This window comes from Agelaius phoeniceus, chromosome 9 (assembly GCF_051311805.1).
Source record: "Agelaius phoeniceus isolate bAgePho1 chromosome 9, bAgePho1.hap1, whole genome shotgun sequence".
In the NCBI taxonomy this organism is placed as follows: Eukaryota; Metazoa; Chordata; class Aves; order Passeriformes; family Icteridae; genus Agelaius; species Agelaius phoeniceus.
Window position 1 is genome coordinate 358340 of NC_135273.1, and position 27944 is coordinate 386283.

General features: G+C 43.1%; 1 protein-coding gene across 3 annotated transcripts in view; it reads right to left on the minus strand.

Annotated features, from left to right (window-relative positions):
- The window catches only part of INPP5A (inositol polyphosphate-5-phosphatase A), a 186143-nt gene that overhangs the window by 76662 nt on the left and 81537 nt on the right, over positions 1–27944 (minus strand). For all 3 annotated transcript variants that reach the window (XM_077182754.1, XM_054637446.2, XM_054637447.2), the window contains exons 5-7: positions 12159–12222; positions 8624–8727; positions 2183–2235 (exon numbers count right to left, since the gene is read on the minus strand). In XM_077182754.1, the coding sequence (XP_077038869.1) occupies positions 2183–2235; positions 8624–8727; positions 12159–12222 (221 nt within the window). The remainder of the gene's footprint in view (positions 1–2182; positions 2236–8623; positions 8728–12158; positions 12223–27944) is intronic.

A 27944-nucleotide genomic window follows, 5' to 3' on the forward strand; every position in this document is an offset into this window, starting at 1 on the left:
CTTCTCCCCTCGTGTCCTTCACAGCACCTACCTATTAACACATCTCAGGAAGATAATAATGATCCATATTCAATTCCTTCTCCCTTGATCCTTTTCTACAGCAGGGGTAATGAGTCAGTTATTCCCAAAAATAGTATTGGTGCTTTTAAATTCTCCTCTCAAAGTGCAATGCTCTGCATTTCCCTGACTGTCATCTTCCAATATTATTTCATTGAGAATATCAAAATTATTCTGGTTGCTGATTCTGACCACTGATACACTTGCAAACATCCCCAAGCTTGGTGCCCTGCCTAAATGCTCTAAGCACATTCTCTACTCTATTCTCAGTAGCAAATATGAACTACGTATGTAAACTATATTTAAGACTGTAATGCATTCAGTGGACTATCTTGCACCTGCTAAAACACTGAGAACTATTTGAATAGAAACAAACACCTTCACCTTATAGTCAAGATACTAAAAAACCCCCACAAAATTAAAGTGCATGAATTATAAAGTTCTCTTTCATTTTTGCATAATGTGAAAAATCATGAGTGCCCCAGGATTCTTTAGTTCTTTGTCCACACTAAAGGTAAGTTAATGAAGAATAATGGATTTGAAAAATCTGGATTCACAGAGAAACTCAACTGGGGCAGACCACTGATCACAGAGGAAGAAAAAGGACAGTTCTCTGAAGTCTGTTAAGGTCACTTTTCTGGTTTTTTGGGAGTCCCTTGTTTTTGGCATGAGATACATTCTGTAATAATGTGTTCCTAGGTAGGGAAAATGAATAGTTCCCGTCAAGGTCTCACACAGAAGTACTAACAAGTGCCTGGGCTCTATTTTTATTGACCTATTAGACTATAGAAATGCATTGACCAAAAGTCATGATTTATGGAACTGGTTTTCATGACTATGGGCAGAACTTTGTTCATATGCACAGAGACTGGGTGCGAGCACTCATCGCACCCTGAAAAGTCACATTATGCACTCAGACCTCCTCAGGTGGATTTTATAACAACCTGCATTTCCCACAGTATTTCACTTTCATTCTTCAGAAATTGTACATAGTAACTCACCCCTTCAATCTCCCATTAGAAAATCTGAGACCTTGCTAGATCATGTGGATCATAATTGCAAATTACACCAGACAGAACTACCATGGCTCAGCTCATTACAGACTAGGAGAAGCTGTGAGCTTCCTCATCCTCACTGCCCAGCACACCCAAACATCCCCTACAGCCAAGGACTGTCTTTTTTTAATGCCCCCACAAGAAAACATTACATTTAAATCTGTCTCTGAAGAACCTTTTTTTCTTGGAAAGGCCTAAAAAGAAATTCATGTTGTTTTTTCAGCAGAGAGGAAATCCCAGAGGACAGAAGAGACAGAACCTAGGGAAGTTATGATGCAAGAGCAAAGTCCAGATTAGCATCTGATGTTAACGCCCACTTCTGCAATTATCTAGTGCTGGAATCACACCCCAAGCATATAGATCTGGAAAAATTAACATGAACCTACAGTATCACACAACTGCCTGCCCAATTTCTGGGTCAGAAGCCCATAAAAGGAATAAACCTGGCACCTTTTCTGTTTTCACAAGCTGTCTAATTAAATAAACATGCTTATACCAACAAAGCCAGAACACTGTTCAGTACTCAGAAGTCAACCTATGCGAACATTCACGAGATTTCAAAATCAAGCTTTCAATTGTAAATGTGAAACAACCACATGAGGAAGGGAAAAGTGCTGAATGTTCATGTACATGACTACAATATAAGTAAGCAGTAAAGACCAAAGCTGTGAGTACACGGTAAAAAAGCAAGGCCAGATTTCCAGGTAGGCTTAGAGAAATCTGAAGAAGATTCTTCAGATTTCCATGGAACATGCTCTCCCTGCAGGGGCCCCGGAGGTGAGGGCTGCACAGAGCCAGGTGAGATGCTGGCAAGCCCCAGGGTGGTGCAGCAGCAGGGGGACAGCGCCAGCCCCACGCTGTGCCTGGCCTGAGCCCCCTCTGACCGCGCAGGGCCACACCAACACCACCACAATCCACTGAGCACCCCACGTCCAACAGACAGGAGCAGGCCTGGAACCCCCTGCTCTATCAACAGACCAGTCTACACATGGAAACACCTGCCTGAAATTGCTGTTAACAAACGCACATAAAACAAACGTAAGCAGAAACAACTTTAAGATGCAACTTACCAATCAGTAATACACCACCTTGTTCGAATGAAACCTTTTCTGGACCACTTGCACTGAAAAATAAATGAATAAGAACCAATCATCTTAGGTAAAGAATACTGTGAAAGTGAAATGTACCGACACAAAGGACAAAATGAAGCAGAGCTCATCCATACATTATAACCAAGAAGCACTGAACACAAACTGAGGTACCTTTAAAACAGATATTGTGTCTTTTATAAATCCTAGAATTAATTACATTTTTGATCCTGCAGCAGTTACAAAATTACATGTAAAATTAATAAAAGCCCTGGCAGCTGTTTACAAATCAAAGATAACCAGATAGGAAAGCTTTCCAGCTATATTTATGCTTAGCTTAAACCAGCAAATTCTTATTGCCTATGCAATGTTTTCTAATTTTTTTTGTAATTTTACCTGAACTGTAAAATGTCATCAGAGATTTACATCAAATTAAAATGAATGAGATCTGCTAGAAAGCTATTTCTCTTGCTGAGCCAAGCCACCCAATATGTCTACAAAAGGTAAGAATTTAAATAGTGGTAAAAGATTCCATTCATCACAGCCACACCATTGGTTAGAAAGCCACAATTCAGCTCGGGCCCATACATGTCATTCACATACAAGAAGGGGCTGTTCAGCACCACTTCCAAGCCACTGCCACAATCCACAACCTCCCATAAAAATACATGATTCTGCATCCTATTTATTCCTTGTTAACAATGCATGTGTGTCTGGGCTAATCTGCTCTGGGAATGAATATTGCACCATACAGGCCTAAATAATGATGCCAATGATTTTGTAGCTAAAGAATGTGAGTCCTTATTGTGAATAAATTGCCAGTCCCAGCAGAGCATCCCCAGAGGTACCACTCCCCCACACCTCTCTTGAGGCACTGGCCAGGTGTATTTATCCTCTCTAAAAACAGACAGTTCTCAATCCTAAACTCTGCTGAGATAGTGAAGGGCCTCCACAAACCAAACCAGGCTAACTTAAAATGAATTACAGACTGGTTTGGGTTGCAAGGCACGTTCACCTTGTTGCAGCTTCCCTGCTTGGTCAGGGACACCTTCCAGTAGACAATGTTGCTCCAACCCTGTCCAACCTAGTCTGCATCTTCTGAGCATCCCTGAGGGAAAAGGGACCCATCTCCCTCCCCTTCTCCTCAGGCACAAGCACAGTGACAGCAGCCAAGACCAACCAGAAACAACACCATAATAATCGTATTTCAAATAACAATTTACTTTATTGCCATTTTTTTAACAGTGAAAGATTAGCCTCTTCTGCAGGTCCAGCAAGCACTCAGGGGATGGCTGGCTGGAAAGCAAACACTCTACCCCTTCCTAACAGGATCCACAGCTGGAGCACAAACCCCACAGTCCAGTAATGTTGTTATTATATTGCAAAGGTTCCATATTGCCAGAGTGTCATACCTCCTTGATGTTTCTGATAGGCAGCTCCTCTAAGCACTGACTCTTCCTTCTTCTTGCAGCAGCCAAGGGCCCCTAGTTCCCCTCAGCCAACCAATCCACTCTTTTATAACACTCTTCTCATTGGCTACAGCTGCAGCCTGTTCAAGTCAGGCCTGCTCCCAATCTCTACTAATTGGCTCAGCTGCAGCTCCTTAAGGGGTAAGATTACTTTCTATACCACCTTTATTTTCTTATAATGTATCCCCCTACACAGTTAGGTCTCTTCTGTGATGCTCATGGGGACACAGTTACAAGTAGAGATGTCAACACTTATTCAAAAGGAAATCAATGAAAAAAATTGAAAGCTAGAAGCATTCAAAATTGGCTTGAATTTCATCTTGATTAAAAAAGGGAGCTTTGTCATTTCCTTCTTAAAAACAACTACACAGAACTTAAAATCAAGTAGTCCAAGCCTATGATGTGGTCCAAGATAATGTTTTCAATCAGGCTGCCAATCCTCATTTGCTATTTTCCTCTCTGGCAAAATAGCAAAAGTACTTCAAAAGATGCAACACCAAAACAGGCCCAACCAGATCATCTTGCTTAGAGTCATACTCAGCTGGGTTTTGAGCATCTCCAGGAACAGCCATTCCACAACCTGTCTGGGCCCATCTCCTGCTGTTTAACCTGATGGTGAAAGCTTTTTCCAGATTAAATCAGATTTTCCCTTGCTGCCTCTGCTGTCCCTGCTCCTGCAGAGCCCCAGGGCAGCTGTCCTCTGAGCCTGTCCCTTCCCTCTCCTGGGGCACAGACTGGCTCTCTGCTGTGTCCTGCCACAGCTCTGGGCCAGCCCCACACCTGGAGCTCTGACACCTCGCTAGCAGAAGTCCTCACCAAAAAAATACTGTTTTTAAAATCACAATTTGAAAACTGGCAGTTACATTCTGCCAGCTTTTCCTTTGTGAATAGAGTCCCTGAAGAGATTGTGCTGACCTTTTAAAACCCCCCAGAACCACCACCTACATAAATAACCCCTGCTACATCGGGGGAAAGGACCTCCAGGCAGCATTAACATGAAGAGAGAGGTTAGAGAGGGCTAATGTCAAAAAGCACTGTGAGCAATAAGTAATGCACACAAACCATGATTGATAATGACCAGCACAGAGCCTTAATTCATCTTTTCTCCATCATTTTACTGAGGGGGACCATATCAAATTAAATAGTGACCCAGAAAGGGTTTATTCAACCATACAAAGCAGGGCATGAAGGAAAGACATATTAAAGTGGTGATGACTGCAGTGTAATTGCAGCTCCTTAAAGGAACACCACAGCTCAGAGGGAAACCTGAAACAGGAATCAGCCAAATACTGGCAGCAATGCCCAGCACTGACAAGGCTTCCTTGCCCTGGTGAGAACTCCTCCTCCTCCTCCTCCTCCTCCTCAGAGCCTCACAGAGGATTCCACATCCCCTGCTCATGACACACTCAGGGTTTCTCTACACAGGAAACAGAGCTGGATTATGGCAGCTTGCCATGAAAACAATGTAGAATGTAGTTCCTACTTCAAAATACTGCCTTTCTTCCCTTAGATCACTTGCTTCAGCAACTACTTGAAGTCAGCAGCTCCATGACGCTCCAGACTGAGTCACTGCCAAAAAGCAGCAACTGGTGGACAGAGCCATGAGGGTTTGGGCCTTTTACCTGGCCCAGAGAGAAGCCAGGAGACCAGGGAGGAGCTTAAGCCCACAGTGGAAAAGGTCATACAGCTGAGGCTGAATAAAGCAGGAACTCTGAACTGTAAAATAACACTGGTTTCATTGTGCAACTGGCATATATCCCAACCTGCAAACTACTCATAACTTGAACACACTTAATTCCTTTCACTTCAGTAAATAATTCACATATCAATAGCTTGTCTATTTAACATTAGGAACAGAGAAGTTAGCAGGCTTCAGGCCTCCTAGTGCAGCCCAGGAGCTGGAGCTCAAAGCTCTGACATGAAGAGTCATCCTCAGCCTTGGGTACACACTGCAGCTGAACAACATGCCTCATGTACTTTTGGATCATGCATATGCTTTAGTATTTCTAAATGAAGTATTTGGAATGCAGAAAGGTTTGGAAACAGAATGTAAAAAAGAGTTATAGCTTGGGAAGGAGGAAAGAAAAATTTGTTTTTATTGCAGATTCCAAAGCAACAATCTTTATTTTTACTTTAACAAATAGTCACTCTGGTATACCATCTGTAAGCCCACATAAAACCAGGTGGAGATGACATAGGTCATCTTATGCTCTCAGAGAGTGATCTACATTTTAAAATAGGAAAAAAAAAATCCTACTTCATGTCCCAGAAAGGGGATACCACATCTTTCACCTTATATTATTAAGTCTCTTCTCAGATCCTCTGTTAATAGGATTCCTTTAGCCAGCAGATGGATTGTGAATACAGGCAGTTTCATCTACTAAAAGACAACATAAATCATAATTGAGAAAGGAGAGACCGCAGTAAGGTTATCACCATACAGCCTCCTCCATGAAAGGTTTGCATTAAAGCATTAGTGAAATTAATTCATCTTTCATAAGAGCTTTGAGCAGTATCTGTGATCTATGATAACAACCAATTTCTCACTATGAGAAAAAAAAATTACTCAGGCCTGATAGACTACACAAATCTGCTTTTTTTAAAATGGCCTAACATTATCTAGAGTGTTGCTCCCAGAGGCATCATTTGAGGTTTATGCCTTGCCAAGAGGACCCATAAATCAAAGCAGAAAGTTTTGTTAGTTTTATATGCAGTGGGCCGTAATTATTTTGAATTGCATTATGCCTCAATCACTGTAATTACTTTTAGATCATCCTTAAACAGCTGCAATAAAAGAAATCAGTCTTAAACCATTTCCCACACAAAAAATTGCAGATGTGATATGAAAGGTCTGGCTAAAACACACAAGAGCATGTTAATGCAATGTTTGGGTAAATATGCTGCTCATGCTTTCTGCTGGGTAAACCCAAATTTCCAAAATACATATTATTTTGTGGCCTTTTAATTGCTATTACTAACATTTGTCCAGAGAGAAAACGTGATAGCAAATTAATTTTAGCTTTACATATAGAAACATGCATCTGAGAACCAAAATATCTCCCTGTTGATTTTTGCTCTTGCTGCATCTCTGTGTTTCAGACACTTCTTGGTCTCCAGTTCCACAGAAAAACAGCATGGTCTAAGAACCATTGCAATTACTTTCTAACTTTTCAAGTCAGATGAAAATATACTGGGCTGGCACATGCCAGGGTGCAGGCCAGGGGAGCAGAGAGGCTCCAGAGCTGCAGTAATTCAGGATGCTGCTGTTCCTCACGTCCCTGCAGACCTGCAGAGCCCGTGTCCCTTTCCTCTCCTTCTGTGCAAAGCTCTGCAGCAGCACGGCCCCAGCCTGCTCCATGGGTCTGGCTGCAACAGCATTCCCAGGAATTGTGCTGGGGGCAGGAACAGAACTGAGCTTTCAAGGAGCTTCAGAGATTAGTTCATTACTTAATTGCATATATTTGCAGATTTTCTCTTTTCCTGTCTTTTCCTCCTCCAGGTAAACACTATCCCTGCCAACCAAGCCACAGAGGTTTCTGCTCAGAACAGTTGTTTAAGGCACTGGAACCCATGGGAGCAGTTTGAGGGTGTCACAGCCTCCAAAGGCAGCTCCTCGGGTTCCCCGCAGCCCCCGTGGTCCTGTCCCTAAAGCAGCACAGGAGGGTTATTGAGGAGGAGCTGCAGCTGCTAATGAAGGGAGAACACCTGATCCCTCAGCACCATGCCTGCCCCACAAAACCGTGTGGGAGAGCCCTAAGACTCGACCGCTGCTCCAAGAGACTGTGAAGAATTATTGATGCAAGAGGGGTAATAAACAATGCTGAACAAGTTACAGATTTGCCAGCATCACAATGAAGCAAGAGCAGTGAAGTAAATAAAGGAGGAAATAGTTCTCCCGGGTGTCAGTGAGCAAGGCACAGCTTGTCCTGGGGCTGTGAGGAACTCAGCTGCTGTGCAGAGCTCTCAGCCCTGGCACAGCACTGCTGCAGCTCACTGCCACAGAGGGGAAAACAAACACCTGAGGAATGGCTCCAGCTCCCTCAGAGTGATCTAACACTTAGCTTCAAACTATCTGACATGTTTATTCACAGGAACTGAATGCTTTGCAAAATTATGTCAAAGGCACTTTTCCTTCCAGTACTGAGATATAAAAATAAATAATTTAGTATCCAAGTCAAGAAAAAGAAAAACCTTCATCCTATCAATCCCATAACTATTTATGCAATGCTCTGCCAAGCACACAAGCACTGTGTAAATATCTCTAAGTGTGTATATTTACAAATTCTAAATTAATTTTAGGGGTTTATTTAGTTCTTCCTTTTATTGAAGTAGTGACATGCCTGTTTGATCCCCAAATGTTACAGCAGTTCAACCAATTTATTCACTCGGTTTGAGGAGAACATTAACCATTAAACACCCATGTTCTAGATATTCTCAAGAAATTAAAATTGAGAAAACTAAAGAAAACACCAAAGAAGAGAGAGTCTGCACTTTCAGGTGCAGTGCAAGAAACCCCTCAGCTCTGCTTGTTTTGACAAGACCAGCAATCTCAAACGTGGAGCACCCCCAGTTCTTCTGAGAGCAAGTGCAAAGGGGTGTGAGGGCAGCCTTGGAGGACAGTGTCAGTGTGTGCTCGGGTCCCTGCAGCAGGGCAGGCTCCCTGTGCTGGCTGGGCTGGCAGGATCCACAGCCCTGCCATGGCACACTGCCACAGCGCCTGGGCTCCACTGCACACAGCAGTCTTTGCATCACTGTCCTCACCCTTCACGAGGATTTCTTACTGGATTTTGGTACATCATGCCATGGCTTAAAACATGGATTACAGGTGTCAAGAAACAGACAAAATTCCAAGATTCCATTCCGCCCTTATCACTGAGAGGAGCTGCCCAAGAGTAGTCAGAGGAAATCAGAATCAAACCTGGTATTTGGGAATGCTTCACAGTTCTGTACATACCTCAGGGAAATAATCCTGTGGAAACTTCTCTTTTTCCAGCATGGGTGTGCTTTCTAAAGTGTCAGAGTAGATTTCTTTCCCAGTAACCTTTTTATACTTCTTAGCTAGGAAGAGAGATAAACCAAAATTAGCACACATAACTTCAACATTACGAGCATCTTCTCACACTTATTGGCAAAGCAGCAGCATTGGAAAAACAGCTGGTAAATCAACAGGATCGTACAAAAAATGTGCAAGCACTGAACTGTTCTGGGGGAAAATAAACACCCTGTTTATATCAGACACCTTGAAGTTGCACAGTTATGATATTGTCATTTCTACGACCCAGAGCCCCATGAAGTGTTGGAGCTCTAATCATGAGCCTGATCTCTGTACACCCCTGCACTCAAATCCCATCTCAGCTGCTCGGAGACCCTGCAGCCCCCAGGCTCCATCTGATCACAACCCTTTCTGGCCATCAGCACATGAGGCATGGATTTTTACACCTGGAATGGGTGTTGGACTAGTACAAGAGATTCAGTGGTGATGCACATCACTTTCCAGGTCTCTAATGAACAATTTCATCATAGGCAGAAACAACACAGACTCCTATGGCTCCTATGGATCTACTCAGCTCATGAATGAGAGGTTCTCCTTCTTGATCCACTTTATACTTGGTTTCTCACCTGATGAGAACAATGTACTGGCATATCTAGGGTGAGAACCTGACTTGTTTAACTCCTCTGACACAGGAGCTCGGGCAGCTAATGTTCCCCTGCCATTATCCTGGACCTGCTCAGCTGGAGTCAGTTTCAGCTGGGAATGTGTAAGAGAAAAACTCCAAGCATTATCAAGATTCCTAAACTGTTCAATCCTACTGGATATCTGAGGAAGCATTTACTGTAATGCAGCCCAATGTCTTTGGGGAAAAAAAAAAGTTTCATTCTTTATGTGCCAACCCCTCTGAGGCCTGGCTCCCATGGGACAACTGAACAAATATCCTGATAAACTGGCATCATTCTAAGTAAACTGTGGATGGATGTGACTCTTTCAGCAAGTTTAACAGTGTCAGCAAAGAGATCCTGATGCCTTCTGAGTTACAGAAAAGACCTGGCAGAAGTGCAAGGACCGAAGGCACCTGCTGGGAGAACTTGAGGGACAGGCAGCAGCTGGCACAGGAGGCAGCTCTGCATCCCCCGTGAGCCAGAGGCTCGCTGTGACAGCGCTGCCGAGCAGAGCGTGCGGGGCAGCGCAGCCTGCCTGCAGCCAACACCCGCTCCACTGCGAACAAGATTCGTTCTGTAAATACAAGTGTCAACTTGGCCTAAACCCCCTCTCTTAGAGGACATCCCTTCAGAACAGTCAGCTTGGCACTAGTTTGAATTGTAAGCAAATTTTTGGGCCTCTGACCACTGTGAAAACAGCTCAACAGACCTACACTATAGCATATAATATGTGAGGTTGCAAGAGAAAACTATTCCTTTTTCAAAATGGAGATATGTCTTCCTAAGATCTGAAAAACAGCAACAATCTTTTTTTTCCAGTCTGTATTCAGTCACATCCAACTGTGCAGTGAATTTTGAAAAGCAACAGTGATGTTCCAGGAATACTGAATCGTGTATTAACATCTATTTTTTGCACACTTTCGAGTAGAACCAGAATTTCAAAATGATTTTTGTGCAGAGAATGTTTGTATCCATCTGGATTTTTCTTCTGATTTAAGAGCTTAATACACTGTGAAAACGTCAGTAGTCATGAGAGAAGAGGCAAGTTTTACATTTCCCCTGAAAGATGGGAGCCTTTGGGGTCATACTTTACAAACCCTATGCTGGGAGATGGATTCTGCTCTGACAAGAACAGCGTGTGACTTACAACACTCATTCACCCATTTCCTTGATTTTTATTAAGAGTTTTTTCCTTCTAAATGATGTTTGGGCCACACCCATCTTTATGAGCATGGTTCACACTGGTAAGTTGGCTCTGCTACGGTTTTACCATGCAAAACAAAGCAGCAACCATTTAAAGCATTTCTTTTCTGAAACAAGCATCTGTTTATTGTTTTGCTATTAATTGTTTTCCTCTATAGTTTTTTCTTCTGTTTTCTCACTTTTTAAAAATTCTTACACTTTCTTTAAAAGCTGTACAGTAGCAAATAAGGTGCCAACAAAGGACTAATAAATGCAGAAACCTCCTCTTTTGCTAAAGCAGCTGTCATTTCCCTGTCACAGGAGCAGGACACCGCCCGTCTGTGACCACTGGGAGGGACCTACAGGTGGAGCTTGGGGCGAAACTGCTGCTGCTCCTCTGGGGCTGATGGGATGGAGCTGAGGGCTCAGGCGTGCTGAGGCAGCTCCCAAATCACTGGCACACAAAGCCATTTGCAGGGCAGAATGAACAAACAGCCTCGCAGAGGACAGCAAAGGGTCCCGCCCAGGGCCTGGGGGCTGCCCCCAGCCTCCCCCCCATGTGCACTCTCCATTCCTGAGCACTGCAGAACTGCTCTCCTCAGGGACAGAGCCCAGGCGCGAGCTCTCAGGAGCGCCAGCTCCGCTGTGCACTGCTCCCACACGGTTTGTCAGAAATAAAATCACTCTGTTGGTGATATTGCAGCAAAAATGTTCCTTCAGCACTGAAACCAGTGCTAACAGGAGGACTTATGGAGGCTAAGTCTTGAATTGTACACACAGAACTACTGTCCAAATATTTCAGGGCAGGAAGATCCTATACCCTCAATTATGTGAGCAGAGAGAATCTGCTGAGAACAAAAATAATTAATCCATATAATGATGACAATTAGTTCAGTCCATAGTCACTACCATTTCAACAGTGTCTCACATTAATGGGATGCTAGACATAGTATTAATGTGAGTCAGCTCAGTAAGCTAAATGAAGCTCAGGATATTTTTGTATTAAAGAGATACAGTTCTCAACTGAAAGAACATAAATTCTATATAATCTTTTCTATATTCACCTCAGGAAGCATTCAATAATTTTCTATGATATTTCTAATATTTAATGTATATAGCCCAGCTATACTTTCAAACTTGTGAGACACAGCAAGACCTCCAACCTGAGGGATCATTGTGGGTTAAACAGTGCCACCCTCCTACTGACCTGCTCTGCTCCCAAGTAATTTAAGCCATAAATCTACCTCAGCTGCTTTGCAAAATGGCCATCACTGCTGGACAGTTAAGGTCTTGGTCCTGTATCTGATCTACATGGAAGAACCTTGTGGCCATTCACAGTTCTTCTGAAATCCCCAGGGATCACTATGGACCTAAAGGTGCATGGGAATGATTAATGCTCTGGCTTGCAGCCTGTGGCTGGTCCATTGACTTCTTCTAAAAGGTCTATAAAAGGTAAGAAAAGCAACACCTGTCACCAAGGGACCTGCCTGCATTTTACAACACCTGTCACCAAGGGACCTGCCTGCATTTTACAGGAGCCTGCATAACACGAAAACATTGCCAGGTACCACCACCAGAAAAGAGGATGGAAAAGCTGCCTTGATGTATAAAGCCAACTAACCATTAAAACATTTAATGCCTTTGCTTACCTTTAAAATCAAACTGGTAGATGTTTTTCAAAGATTCATGAAGAAAGTAAAAACTTCCTAGAGCCTGTAAAAAAAAAAAACCCAATAAAACATGGAATTATAATAATATGTACTTTGGCTAACAAAACCCAAAAGAGCATCAGGCTTTACAACCACAAAAAAACCCAAACTCAAGAAATTAAATACTAATAAATAAACCAATGTTTACATTTTCTAAGATCTATAAAAATTTTAATTTCTTTTGTTGCTTCTCTGAGATTTCATGAGTCATTATAAAGATGACCTCTAGCAGCTGACTGACTGTGGTAAGGCACTGCCAGGTGTACACTGAAGCACCAGATGGATGTGGTAGGTGACACAGACAGATGCCTTTCTGAGCCCCCAGAACAGACCCTCAATTCTGTTATAAAAACCTCACCATTTCTTCTTCACTTTCAAAGCAAAACCAAAGCTTTTAGAGCATGTGGTACAGGAAACGAGGGCAATTTTGAAGTTTTCTAACTTGCACCTAAAGCCTGTGCAGAAGAAGCTCCACGACCTCCCAGCGCAGCCTGATGTGGTTTTTCCCTACCCTGAAAGTTAAATAGTTCCTCAACAGGGACAGCCCCCCTTTGCCTTCCTGCCCCAGGCCCCTTCTCCCGTGCCCTTCTCCACCCGTGGGCTCACAGTCCCTCCCCTGCTCTCATGGGAGCTTTGCCATGGGACACACACACAGACTGTGAGCTGGCTGCTTGCTGTGTCTTCTCCACAGACAGGCCATTTACTGCTTTTGCCCAGTTAATGAGAGGAAAATTACATATTAGAAGAGAGCAAATGAAAATCAAGTAAGAAAAAAACCAAACCAGAGCAAATAGATTTTATGCTGGAATATTTAAAAAAAAACCAAAACAACAACAAAAATTAAAAGGACAACTTGATGAGCATTTAGATACATCTGATGCACCCAAAAGAAACTGAAAAAACCCCAGCCTGTTACTGGATAAACTCTTACTAAGAAGAATAAAAGAAGCAACACATTAACCAAAAAGGATGATTTGGTTTCATTACATCTTTTCCTCTCCAACAACAAAGCCCCTCCCAGCACAGCAGCGCTTGGTCTGGTGACTGCTGCATTATTTATGAGATGCTGCACATCCAGACATTAGACATTCTCTGGTTTGTCTAAAGCACAAACAGGAGGTCCTGCCCATCTCCTTGGCATATTAGTCCATCCAACAGAAAGCAGTGCCACATGTTTAATTGATGAGTACATGTCCCTGCGACCCAGGCACATTCCTTCAGGCCTTTGGGTGTCTATTTTATAACACAGAGGAGGTGAACAAGGAACTGCAGGAGACATCCCTGGGAAGGACTCAAGGTTAAGTGTGCTGCAACAAGGACACCTTGCCAGGTGAAAATAAATCCTCGTACAAGGCAAAAACATTGCCAGCTGATATTCCCTTCTGGCCCATCTCTTTCTTCAATGCGTAGGGCATAATCTGACATACATAAAGGTAACATTTACTATATAATAATACTCTTTAAGAACTCAGTATACGGATAAAGCTTTTTTTCTTACATGGCCTTCAAAAGAAAAAGAAAAGAGCCTTGGCAAGCATCTGGAAAGTATAATCCCAAATGCATCCTGTCTGAAAATTTTAAAAGCAAATGAAAAAGGGATCCTGGAATGGGAAATCCTAGGCTATGTGAGTAACACATGGCAATCCAGCCTACCTGTAACATCTAAGGGATGTTTTTAAGTGAGCTTTTCCTTTTTCCCCACAATGCAGGAGAGCAGAACCCTGTGAGAAGGGACCTCTGAGGTGTGCAGGGCAAGCCCTGTCAGTGTGGTTGCTCAGGGCACTGACAGGAGACTCAGAACTCTCCTGAGGTGGAGAGGTCCTGCCTTCCCTTCTGAGCTACTGCTCCTGTCTCTGACCACCCTCTTGGAAACCTTTTCCCTTCATTTTCATTGGAATTCCCCATGCCTCAGCTGAGACGGAAATTTATGACTGAGTGAAAAAAAGTAATTGGAAATAGTGACCGATCGAATTCAGGTATGAATAATACTAAAAACAGGTGACCATTTAAATCTAGGTGACAGGATTGTGAACTCCAAAGCTTCTCTACATCGCATAACAAAAAGTAAACCAAGAAAAAACCAGATGCTCTAAACCCCCTTTCACTCAGGGTGTCATAACTCTATTAAAAACAGTACTGCCATTCATGCTTAAGCCACAACTTCATTTCTGAGTGTCACAATTTGTTCATTGCTTGACTTTGTACAGTTTTAATCTCATTTTTAAAAACTAATTTTTAAGACTTATGCAGCAGAAGTTTAGTTTGATAGTGTACACTTGTGGCACTGAGTATCAACTACTCGTGCACAATGAATCTGTGACAGTGATGAAGTAACTCTGTCAAGTTTCAGGAGCTGATACCACTAACATTCAGACTGGCCTGGACTGTGCAATTCCAAACACCCCACTAAAAAGAATCAAACCTATAATGGAGTGGAAATTACAGCTATCACCATTTTCTGCATTATTATAGACTTAATCAGGCTTAGGTACATAAATGTAAACTTGCAAAAATGATGGAGTGCACTTATAATTCTGTGCCCTAACACAATGAAATATATTAAAAAAACTTTCCAGGGCCTACTGCTTAGGCCCTTTTGTTGAGGCAATTATGTTAATTCAATTTGTTCCTCATAAATGTCAGTTTAACAATAAAGGTAAATGAGATTAATTTAAAGTTGAAGAGCTTTGCTTTATTTTCTTATTTACAATTTCAGTATCCTTTGGAAAAAGCAGACCTGGTGCATAAAATACTTTATGTGCAGCAGCACATAAAATATCTAAGTGATACAACACAGGAACACATTACAGATTATAAACCACCCAAACATCCTAACTTTTAAATATCTCAAACATAAGGAAAGAAAGCTATTATTTGTTCCATTTGAAAGGTTGCTGAGATGGATGACTTCTGCGGTTAGCAGAAATTCCACAGCACCTGCCATTAGGTGCCTGTACTGAAATGGAAGCTCAGCGGCCATGCTGTGCACTGTCCTCCCTTCCTCACTTTCAGGGACATCAGTGGCTGCACCACAGCACACAGCAGACCCAGGGTATTGCAGCCCTCTCCAGGACAGCCTCTCTGGAGCAGAAACCTGGACCATTACACCCGGGGCCACTGGGGCTGATTTCCCCAGGCGTCAGGGACGAAGCACCGCCTGCAGCCGTGCCCCTGAGCAGCTCAGCCTGCAGGCTCTCATGCCCAGCACCCAGAGCAGCCCAGTTCCTGAGCCAGGGCTCAGACACAGCCCAGCACCTCTCAGCTGGACGGACAGGTGACACTGCAGCTCCAAGGCCTGCCCAGGGGATGGCACACGCTCTGCTCACCACGTCTCACTGGAATCAAGTGCAGGCAGCAGCCACAGGTTCTCTGCTTGATTTTCCAAGCAGTCTGCAAACACAGACCAGTTGTGAGTTCTACTTCAGCAGCCTTAGGGCAAAGCAATGAATGGATGGCTCACAGTTAGGCTCAGGTCAGAAAGTCCCCAACTCATCAGGCCAACCTGGCAGCCCATGGGTGTAACCATATCAAGGTCATGGTACTCAGTACCACCAGAAGCTTCTAGACCTGCCCAGCCTGCTGGCCTCAGGGATACAGGGACAGCACATGTTATTGCCAGGACTGATCAGCCAGCTGCACTGGGCAGGAATTGTTCCCTGGCAGGGTGGGCAGCCCTGGCACAGGTGCCCAGAGCAGCTGGGGCTGCCCCTGCATCCCTAGCAGTGCCCAAGGCCAGGCTGGACACTGGGGCTGGGAGCACCTGGGACAGTGGGAGGTGTCCCTGCCATGGCAGGGGTGGCACTGGGGGGGTTTGGGGTCCCTGCCAACCCAAACCATGATTGTATGAATCCTTGATTTATACCTTACTACTAAAGTCAGGAGCTGACAAGACAGAAAGGACTCCATCACAGTCTGAGGTGCCCAGTTATGCCCAGAAGTACATGGGCACTGCAGAGCAATACCCGTGGCCATGAGCAAGTACCACACATTCACCACCAGTAACTCAGTGCCAAAACAGAGTCAGGTGGCACAGTCATGAATACTCCTTTGTAGCTTGGCCAAGTTCTTAAGAAACACACAAGACAATAAAACTGATTCTTCTGCTGTCCCCTGTTCACTACAACCAACAGCTTGGCTTTAACACCCCTCAAATCAGTCAGACCAGCACCCAAGATCCTGTACGCACGGCAGGGAAAATTTCCTTTGTAAACTCGCGGGACCGCTTTCGATATCACGGTCACTAACTGCAGAGTACACAGGCAAACACATCCTGGCTTTTGTGAGAATGGCCCTTATGGAAATGCTCAGGACGCAGGGAAAGGCCAGACGTTTTATCTCAGGCAATGCTGCTGTTAACAGAATGCTTTTTCCGGACTGACAGAAGTGCCTGAGCATTCCTACCACACCTGCGTGCACACCTGTACTGCAGCGGGGGACACAGAGAGCACACTGAATCTAAGCTGAGCACATTCATTAGAAGAGCTCCACATCTCCCCAGAAAAGTATTGTGGAGAAAAAAACAGGCATCTTCTCCCTGTTAGCACACTGAAGTTGAACATTCACTGCATTTAATTAGGTTCTAGAATGATACTCATTATGGTATTAGAGATTTCTTTCATTAATCCATACAGAAAGGCTCATCTGGGAAAACTAGTGCTGATGGCAAGGGAAACAATTGGTTCTGATGGATTCCATATCCAGCATTATTAAAAGCACTATTCCTTTAATTATACAGTAATTTTGCCACAAAAATTTGAAGGTTTTAATAGCTATAGGGTTTTTTTAAACAGTTAATTGGCATAATTTCTTTTTAAAGTCGACCATTTCAACTGTGGATATTTAATGCAAAAAGGAAATAGATGAATAAAAGTTTAATTACTGTACAGAGTAAACATTTACTGCATTACCTCACTAAATGTGACAGTTAATATATAAAGATTGCTTTAAATATATTTAAAATAAATTGCCAATGATGACACAGAAACTGTAATTCATGTAGTCATAAAATCCATAATTAGCTTTAATGAATATTTAAAGTCAAAGTTCAGCCCAACTTTTTCAATGTTTAACCTCCTATATCAATATAGTTCAAGGAATTCATTTATCATGGAACATGACAATGTCTGAATATGAATTAGCACGAGCACTGCTGACAGGAAGCCCTTATCTCCTACCAGCCTTTTTGGCTCTGCTGAATGTCAACAGTGAGTTTGGCACGCCTGACTCTATTGATTGTGTGCCTGCTTTGTTACCAACAATTAAAAAAGTATTTCACATGTTTATAAACCCGAACATCAAGCGCAGGCATTGGTTTCCCATTAGCGAGATGGAGTCTGTGAGTGGCCACCTCTCACTCAGGGCCAGCCCAGCACTGGTGGGGCTGCCACCCCAGACAGGCTGACAGCAGTGTCACCCTGCAGCTGCCACGGAGACTCCCAGTCGGGGCTCACTCATGGCACAGTGATGTTCCAGAGACTTCAAACAGACAACCCTGGAATGGGAGAAAGGAGAGCGGGGCCTGGGCCAGCCCGGGGGCTGCTTGCCCTGGCTGGGCTGTGGGTGCTCCCCTGCCCCAGACCAGACCCTGCTTCCCAGGGACTGGGGGGTACCTGAGCATGGCCTCAGCTGAGGGGGCACCTGGTCTGCAGGCACCCTGACAGGGTACAGCCACAGCAAAACAGCTCCAAAATTCTGCTCGGAAACGAGCCATGGCTGCCTTGGATTTTTGTGGCAGTTTGGAAACACTTTGTAAAATCACCTGCCCCTAGTTTGCCATAAAACGTCGTTTTGATACAACTGCCACTTTCCCAAAAACAAAGGAAGGGCAGGCTGCGGTACAGGCTGGATCCAGCACACCTGAACAGTGAATGACAAAGTACACACGAGGGATGGTGCAGTTTTTGCCTGTGGTTCTGTACACACTCAACCCACTTACAGCCAAATTAACACCAACCGTCTAATACCCATTCAAGGTTAAAAAACCAGGCTGGGTACACTGATCAAGTCATTATAAAATACTCTATCACTTCTTATTTGCAAACAAATTAGGTGTCCAGCAATTTATCATTTCCTGAATTAGAGTTATCAGCTAAAGCACATACAATTAAAGTGCCATTGAGGCTGCCTGAACAGCCCTGCTCCACCTGAAGCGCAGACAGACGGAGCCCGATCCGACCATTCCAAACAATTACACCCCACTCCTGCAGCTCTGCACTGCAAACACAGCTATCAGCTGCATTTCAACAGCCTTTGAGTAATTACACCTTTAATAAAGTGTCAGAGTGAGTGGGCTCCAAACACTCACTGACAAACTTTAAAAACTCTCTTGAAACAGACCTTGGTCTGTATTCATGTGTTCAGTTACATGTGATATTTTCATTAAACCAAATGGAACTGTCCACTCAGAAGGAATAAAACCAGTGGCAGGACTGGCACTGCAGATTCTCTTACCCCATAAAGCCTAAGCCAGTATTATGCATCATAATCTAAACATACAATGTCCATAAATAAATAATACATTTATTTTATTTGTAATGCCCATGTTGTGAAGAAGCCACCTGCAGCTGTATTTTAGCAGTGTCTCCAGTGCCCACTTCCCAGTTAAGACAATTTTGCTGGAGTATTAGATTCTAGAAGCAGCACATGCAGCTGGTAGGGATAAAAAGGGTGTCCAGCTCTAGGAGTCTCTAAATCCTGGGAATTTCTTGACTATAAGTGTACTAGATCCATACTGCCAAATATCCTTCTGCATTTCTAAAATAATTTCCACATACTGGTTTTGTCTTTAGAAGTTCTTGTGCCTTAAAAAATTTCAATTTATTTGTAACCCATTTATTTAATGGATCTGCCCATTTTTGAGACCGACTCGTCCAGCTGCACATCTGCAGGAGGCTGGGAAGTTCCACCCTGGACTGCTCTGTGCCAGGTGAATCACCTCTCACTGCCCGTGCTCCCAGCTCCAGTGAGCTGCCAGAACACTCGCTGTGGTTTCCAGATGTCCTTGACTCATTTGAATGCCACGATCTTTGCTGTGCAGTCGTTGAGCACCAGCAGACATACCTGCAACATCTAGCACTGCTTCCTCACTCTTCCTTCTTTTCTTCACAGCAGCCCTTGCAAGTGTGAGGCCAATAACAGTGGAACCAACAAGAGGGATAATCACTACAAATTTACCACTAAAAAAATACAAATAATGAAAAAAAAATTCTAATTTTTTTGTTTTGGTTTTATAATAGTCAAATTAAATGTAATTGAGGAAAGAACTCATCCATAAATGTTCATACATAGCCTTATATCTTGTACTGTTTATTTCTAGTCTCTTTCAAAGATTTTGGGATATTCAGATGGGTTTATCCATTTAGATATAATTCAAGGTTGAGACTTGTCTAACCACAGACTGGAGTAACTATTCTAATAATTCTAAGATATTTAAATCCCAAGTCATTTAAATGCTTAATCAAGAGATCAACATAAAAAAGAACTTGCTTACAGTCCTGATCATTACAGATACCAGAGAGGTCTCTGCTAACAGCAATCAGCATGGCACATTTTCTGAACAAAAACTTAGCCAAAGGAGTTTTAATTTTCCTATTCTGAAGACTAACAGAAAAATGAGGGATCTTCAGCTAACATAATCCACCTCTATTACCTTCTCTTAATAATTTTGTTACAGCAAATTAAAAGCCATACTCAATTTAAAAACATTATTTGGGACCAGTTAATTTAAGAAGAGAAAAATTAACATACAAAATCTCTGAGCTTTATATAAACATGTCCAGTGAGTAAATGAATAACCTATATGCAACCTAATGCATGGACAAAGATTATTTAATGTCACTTTTGATACTGACATATTTCACAAAAAGATTTAATATTTTAATTACAAATCAATTAAATTAAAAAAAATCAGACAGAGGTTCTTTTCTGAGAACCGAGATTAGTGCCAGCCCAAGGAACCAACGCAAGCTAAAGGAAGTGTATGTGTGCTGAGCACTTATAAAAAGCGCCACTTATCAATATTCCTGAAGGCAAAGTAGAGCCTTCACAAAGTCATTAATCACGTTGTTATTTAATATTTCTATTACTCAAGCACTCTGGAGGCCCCAATCAGGATAAGAGGCTCCCAGCTTGGCGGTGCCCCAGTGCAGGAGGGAGGCTGCGGAATACAGGATCAGAGCCGTGCTCTGCATGCCCCAGCCATCCGCAGGGGCTGAGAGGGCTCAGAGAGACAAAACCTCTGCTGAGGATGCCCCGAGGGCCTCGGAGCCAGTGCCAAGCGCCCTGCCATGCTCAGAATATTCACCAGCTCCTCGGGATGGGAAGGGACAGAAAGAAAGTCTAATTTCTAACTGTGAGCACAGCAGGGGATAAGCATAAGTTCTCCTCAAAAGATACCCAGGTAAATGCTCACAGTTATTTCAGTGTTGAATCTTATGGAGAACCAAAACTGTCCCCCAGGAAGTTAAAAATTCTTGACAAGCTCAAAAGATTATCCAAAGATCCAGATTTATCATGTGGATAGTGGCAACAGTTCTTGAATTTCAAGAAACAGAGCCTGAATCTCCGGTTGCAGAAGGTAATCTGCAAGTGCAGAATACTATTTTTCATGTGTATTGTACGTGCTGTTTCCCATTTATTTTTGCAGCCAGGGCCAGCTGGCAGGAAGAGCAGCATCAGCAGAAGCCCATGCTGCTGTGCAGGGGACAGTGCTGGCACTGCCACACTGACAGGGTGTGCCCTCAGCAGTGCTGCGGCAGCTGGGAGCCAGCCTGCGCGGAGTCTGAGCACAGGGAAAGGCTCACGGATGGATGTTCAACACTTCACCACAGGCTTCTTCTAGTAAAAAAAAGGCACATTATTTTGGGGGAAACTGGTAAGCTGTGTGACTCCTACTACATTGAGTTGATGCTAAATAATTTTAATTTTGAGAACTTTAAATCAATACAGTATTTCATTGATATGTTCTTACATAATACACTCAAGATGACAAATTCAATTTGATGAGGAGGCATAAATGCCCATTTCATTTAGCATTATACAGGTCATCTACAAATAGGAAAGTACCATGTGGTAAAAGGTTGTATTTAGCGTGTCACAGTCACTGGTGGTTGTTTTGTATCTCAGAGAACCTTTGTAGCTGCTTCAAAATAAGAGATGATTGATTTACAAAGTACCAAATTTCAAATTTCATATTCTAGGACTAAACATCAAATAATTGGACAAAGCTGTCCCCTTGTCTGACCCATCACAATCAAGCCCCTTTCAAGGTTGACTGCCTGCATAAGAAATATGTGCATAATTTCATTTTGTCTCCTGTCCAACATCCAATGTTAGAAGTTAATTAAATTGCTTGTCCATTGTATTCATCCACTTACAAAGTTAATGATATTCTGTTCTTGAATTAAAGAGAATTTTATAAAGCCTGCACTATGGAACCTGGCATGCTGTACACTGAGGAGCTGAACCCTGTCATGGTTCCTGATTGCAGCTCTCCTAATTAGGAAACAAAATGAATGTTTCTGTGTCTGCCAATGCAGAGGACAAGTCATTCCAACAGCAAAGGTAAATGCTCTGTACAATAGCAACTTAATAATATCTCATGTTTGACTATAATAAATTCTGCAGGATTAATAAACCTGTTAAATTTTTAAATTACCATAACAAAGATGAACTGCAGAAGAACAAGGCAGCCTCAAAAGAGGGTCACAGATTTGAGTAACAGAAGAGCTTCTTGCAAGGGCATCAACCTTGAGGACACTGAAATCATCGTTTCTCGTTCGTGCACAGATGAAGAAGGAAAACACAATGCTATGGCAATCTGCTGGAGAAGCTGGGAATATTAATAATTTCAGCTGTACCCCTCTGGTGCCTTTGGCTTAGTTACCCTGGTACTTCTGCAACAGTCCTGGGCAGCCACAGAGCCAGGAGTGTAACACAGCTGCAAATCCAGTGCCTACAGCAGCAAGGCTGCTGTCCAGGAATGCTGCTGGGGACAGCACTGACCATCAGGAGCCAAAGCCAGAAACCAGCACAAAGCCTACATGCCACGTGAGAAAAAATAATCACAAGGTTACCATTTTTTCTACTCTCTCTACTATTTTTGTACATGGTTTGTAGCAGTGTGTGGTTTAGGATTCCACAATGGTTATTATTCTACTCAACCATGAGGTCAAGTAGAACCCCTCAGCACACTGCCCTGCACAAAGTCCTGTTTCAGTACACTGTTTTCTGTATCCAGAACGAAGGTGCCTTCCAAGGCTGATGTCCTTGGAGACCCAGTCTTTCTCACCTCAGTCCTTGCTCTGGGCAGCCTGCACTAGCCTGCCTGTGCTAGGGGCCAGGAACAGGACGGTGCTTTCCAACACAGACTGTTGTGGGATGCTGTTGTGGGATGCTGTGATCCCACCTGGCACTGCCCAGGTGCCAGAGCCGGAGTTGGGAGCGCCTGCCAGCAGCACAGGGCTGGCTCTGCTCCAGGGCTGAGCCCGAGCTGGGTCTGGCTGTGCGACCCTGGTGACACAGCCACGCCAGAGGCTGTCCCTGCACAGCCATGCCAGAGGCTGTCCCTGGTGGCACAGCCATGCCAGAGGCTGTCCCTGGTGGCACAGCCATGCCAGAGGCTGTCCCTGCACAGCCATGCCAGAGGCTGTCCCTGGTGGCACAGCCATGCCAGTGGCTGTCCATGGTGACACAGCCATGCCAGAGGCTGTCCCTGGTGGCACAGCCATGCCAGAGGCTGTCCATGGTGACACAGCCATGCCAGAGGCTGTCCCTGGTGGCACAGCCATGCCAGAGGCTGTCCCTGCACAGCCCCTCAGGGCCAGCTCCAGCTCCAGCTCCAGCTCCAGCTCCAGCTCCAGCTCCAGCTCCAGCCAGGCTCAGGATGTGCTGGCTCAGGTGTGAACAGCACCCCCAGCTCCTGGGGACCTGAGCTGGTGACAGCAGCACCAGGGACCTGACAGGCACAGGGGAAGCCTGGAGTGCCCCAGCACAGGGCATGCCAGAGGGTGTGCTTGTAACCCCTTGGGAACACCCTCCCCACACCTGCCTCCTCAGCCTTCTGTGCAGCGTGCAGAAGTGTGAAACCTCTGAAAACACCACCAAAACATCACCAAACACTACTAAACACTACAAAACACCACCAAAACACTACCAACCACCAAAACACTACCAAAACACCACCAAACACTACTAAACACCACCAAACACAACTAAACACTACAAAACACTACCAAACACCACATAATACTACCAAACCCCACCAAAACACTATGTAATACTACCAAACACCACCAAAACACCACCAAACCCCACTAAAACACTGCACAACACTATCAAAACCTCAGACTTTCAGTGCTTACTCGTGTCACCATCATTACATACTGAGTGACAAATACAACGAGAATTGCCCATATTTGAAAAGCAATCTCTAATTTTTCCAATTTAATACAAAATATTTGACAGTAAAAATCAGAAAGTCTCTCTCCCAGCTTTTCTTTTTCTTTTACTTGATGCTGCTAATACAGAGACTTTGTGTTAAACCTTGTACATGTCACTGGACTGACTGAGCAAACAAAATTGACCCAGTGACTGCACTGTCCTGCTCTGTACGCTGCCAGTTCAGCTAGAGACAAAGATGCAGATTATATGCTTCAAAAAATATTATTATTATTATTATTATTATTATTATTATTATTATTATTATTACTAACAAAGAGCCAAACCTGGTATTTCCTAACAGGCTTCACTTCACTGAAATGAAGAGCAATGTGATTTATGTGATTAGATATTTTAAGCCCTTGTGCCCTTTGTACCAGTTACTGCACTGATTCCATAAAGGAATAGCAATAGAAACCAAAGAACCAACAGCAGAACAATTCAAGCTTACTCTGTCACAGTTCAATAAAAATACTGAAAACTGAGTTAAGAACAATCTGAAAAAAAATTTCAATGTATGTAAACTAAAAATAAAAGCATAAATAAACGCGTGCAGCACGTTTGTTTAGCAAACATAAGAAAATACCAGGATTACTGAAAAGAAATTAATTTTCCTGGAATTATACAGAATAACTGGATTATGCAGGATAATTGAATGCATGCTGCCATTTTGCATTTCTTCATGTACACTTCAGAGCAATATTTTATTCTAATTAACTTTAAATTATGCTCAGCATTTTCTTCAAGTGGTTGCATTTCCAAAATAAAGCTACATGGAACAAACCCAAAGATGTATTTCAACTAATGTAACTTTTGTGAACTGACACTCATTAAATGGTATTGGCAAATCAATAAGGACATAAAGATGTAAAGCCTTTCTTTATTAAATATACCAGATTATACTCTTCTAATCTAAATACTCAGTTAAGTCTATTGGTAATTAAATCACATGGAAAACCTGCCTTGTTATTAAAGTCTCTTCAGAACGTCCATGCAAGTTGGAGTATGTATATATATAATATATATTATTTATATTTCTACCTTTCAGAACTTTTCAATTTCAATTAAAATTCTGTAATTTTTATTGGGAATCACATTACATGCATGATAGAGATAAGTTAATTAAAGGACAATCAATTCTAAGAGATGGCCAACAATGAACCTAACCAGTTTACAAATTACCCACTGCCATTCAACCAGAGCATGCAGTATCTGTGGGCAATTACAAAAAAGCTTTAATTGATTTTTAAAATTTCAATAATACCGTGCATTTTGTACATTCATAAGTACTTTGCCTGAGCTGTGATTTTTAGCATTAGAGGAACTGCTGGGACCACACTGCAAACTCCTGGGCAGAGCAGAGCCCGGATTTAAAGCTCAAATCAAAGCTGACATGCCTTGTGCACCCCAAACCAGCCGTGCCTGCATCTCAACTTGAACAAACACCCAGTTTGTGTGGTGTAATGCTTTAAGATAGTAATATTTTAAAGGAACTCACTCTTGAATAATTACAATTAGAAGGCGTTTAGCATACTCCCTTGAAGTTTGTTACAGACACGTAGGTTCCACTGCTCTGATGGCAGACAAGAACATTATTCTCTGAAAATTCTGGCAATCCAACCAAATTGCTCAAAAACAAACAAAGTGTCACTCTCTGACTCACGTCTAATACATCAAACAGGACTCCTTAATGCTCTTTTGCCTCAGCATCCTACAAAGTCTGAATGAAAGGCTTGCTATGACCTGTTTCCACTGCCTCCTCCTTGCTCCTCTGTGGGAAGGTCTGACAAGTCCCAGAGCACCAGCTGTGAGAAGCAGGAACAAGCAAAGGCATCTTCTCACTTTGGAAATCCCCAAAAAACCTACATCATGCTAGGAAAAGAAGCTCCAGTGATTCTGTGGCTGCACGTAGGACACTTGTAATGTGCACGCACTCATTCTGTGAGGCTGCCCCTGTACAACAGACATCAATGAACAGCGAGCAGAAAGCAAATGCTGGCTCACTCTTCCTGATTTGCCTGTCCTGCTGGGAGCCTGGAGATGAACAGGGCACTGCCCATATCTGCCAGCTGCCCAGGCACGCCAGCTAAGATTTATCCTGAAGCAGAAATCCAGCTTCAAGGTGGAGAACTTGGAAGGATGCCACTCTCCCTGCTGCAGAAGCTCATTTCACAAACCAAACATCATTAACAGTTTAGGAAGAACCTGCTAGAAATGTTTGCCATGTTTTGCTTGTAATTCATCATTTCCATTAATGCTTTACCTTTGGAAGTCTCAGATGAACTTCAGCTGTTGAACTGCAACAAGTGAATTCAAGGTGTTGAGCTAGAAACAATACAACTGTGCCCAAAGGCTTTACCAGCTTCAGATGGGGGCCCAGCTTACAAAGGCAGCATTTCAATGTGCATTCCTGACTTCTAAAAAATAAATTCAAAAAGAAAAACAAAACCAAAGTGCTCTAAAGACCATATGAAAAGTGAGTAAAGATTACTTCATTTACTAGTCCTGTCACCACTGCCCTGCTCAAGGTTTTTACTTGCCTGTTTTTGGCCTTGCTAGTATCACCATATTACCGTTGTTTTCTAGCTTTGAGCTAGAAAACAGTAAAGAAAATATATTTTAAGCATTTCAAGGACAGCAGAGCTTTGTAATATACTTTGTGAAGCTGATCCATCAATAACAGGAAGTTCACTGTACAAATAAGGCTCACAGTAACGTGCTTCTTGATCACATGGAAGTTGAGAAAAGGGAGCTCTGGTGATGCGGGCTGGGAGCCTCCAAACCTGCAGCTGAGGCCTGACTTTATTACAGTTTGCAAGGGCACTAACTGCAGATCTGTTCCTGCTCAGGATGGTGCCAACAGCTCTGACAACCCTGAAGAGGGAGGCACCTGCTCAGCCAGCCTGGAATTACAGCTGGGCTCAGGAGCCACCCTGTGCTGCTGCACTGCCAGGATTACTGTGCTTTTACACATCAATTTGAGCACAACTGAATGGAAACAAATTTCTACTTTTAAACTGGAATATGCTTTCTTACAGAAAACAGATTAATTAAAAGGCCTAAAGAAATGGCTCTTTTGAAGGAGTGCAAGGTATCAGCCAGTTTTGCTGTTAGCACACCCACAAGAAGGGCTTCTTGTCCTACTGGCTCACACCTGGATAACGAATCAGCCACCATCTGAAAGGAATGTTTCAGTAATAGTGGGAGTGAGAAAGAAAACCTCTATATAAATAGAAGTAATAACTTGAATTTTATTTTAAAACTGAGAAGATAAAAATAGTCTGTATAAATCAAGCAAGTTGTCTCTTCATGTCACTTTTATGATGGACATTAATCTTAGTTTCTAGACAGAACTGCTGTCTGATGTAACCACGCTTATTGACTTAATGGGAAGAAATTTATATTAGTCTAGGAAGCTGTGATGAATGCAGTCTTAAAGTTCAATGACTCAAACACTTAGTAACCTCAAACATTGACACAGATAGACAGAAACTTAAATCTTAATCCCAGAGCATAAGTTTATGCTTCATTCACATTTTGTTGTCAAGGCATTTTGAATCTTCCTGTGTTTTTACATCTGCTCATGCACACGTGTGTGTGCACAAACTGTGCCTGCAGGGCACAGCACTTCCACCCACAGAGAGGCTGCCACTCCTGGGGTCAGGGTCCCCCTGGCTCTGCCAGCTCAGGAGATCCCAGCAGCCCTCCCAGCACAAGCACCAGGGCACACGGCTCAGCCACAGCCTGGCCTCTGCTGGGCACCCACTGGCCCTGTCCTCACACATTTCCATGTCTTCTGGACTAAGATCTGATAAACAACCTTCACGCCTAAAAATATGTTAGTATACATGTGTTCAATGAAAAGAAACATTCCTTAATCTGAGATCAGATAATATCACTGCAGCAAAAGGTGTTCAGCTGCTGGGATGTCAGCAATTTAATGCAGCCAACAGTTTACAGATCACAAATGTGATTTATCACACAATTGAAAACCTGTAATACTAACTCTTGCAAAGAACAAGGCTCAGGCTTTTGTGTAATTGGTTTGGTTTACAAAATTTGACAAAAAATAAACCAAACCATTAATGGCTTATGGCTCACACATTCAAAATTGGAGATCCTTGATGTGAAAAACATGTATGGACACCAGATGTTTGATTTGTTACAGGAACTATAGTGAAAACACCCAATTCCAGCCCCCCTCCACTGTCTGAACTTAGAAGATAGTAGTTAGCTAACTTATAAAGTACATTTTTATAGCAACACCCATTCCATACATCAGGAGAAATT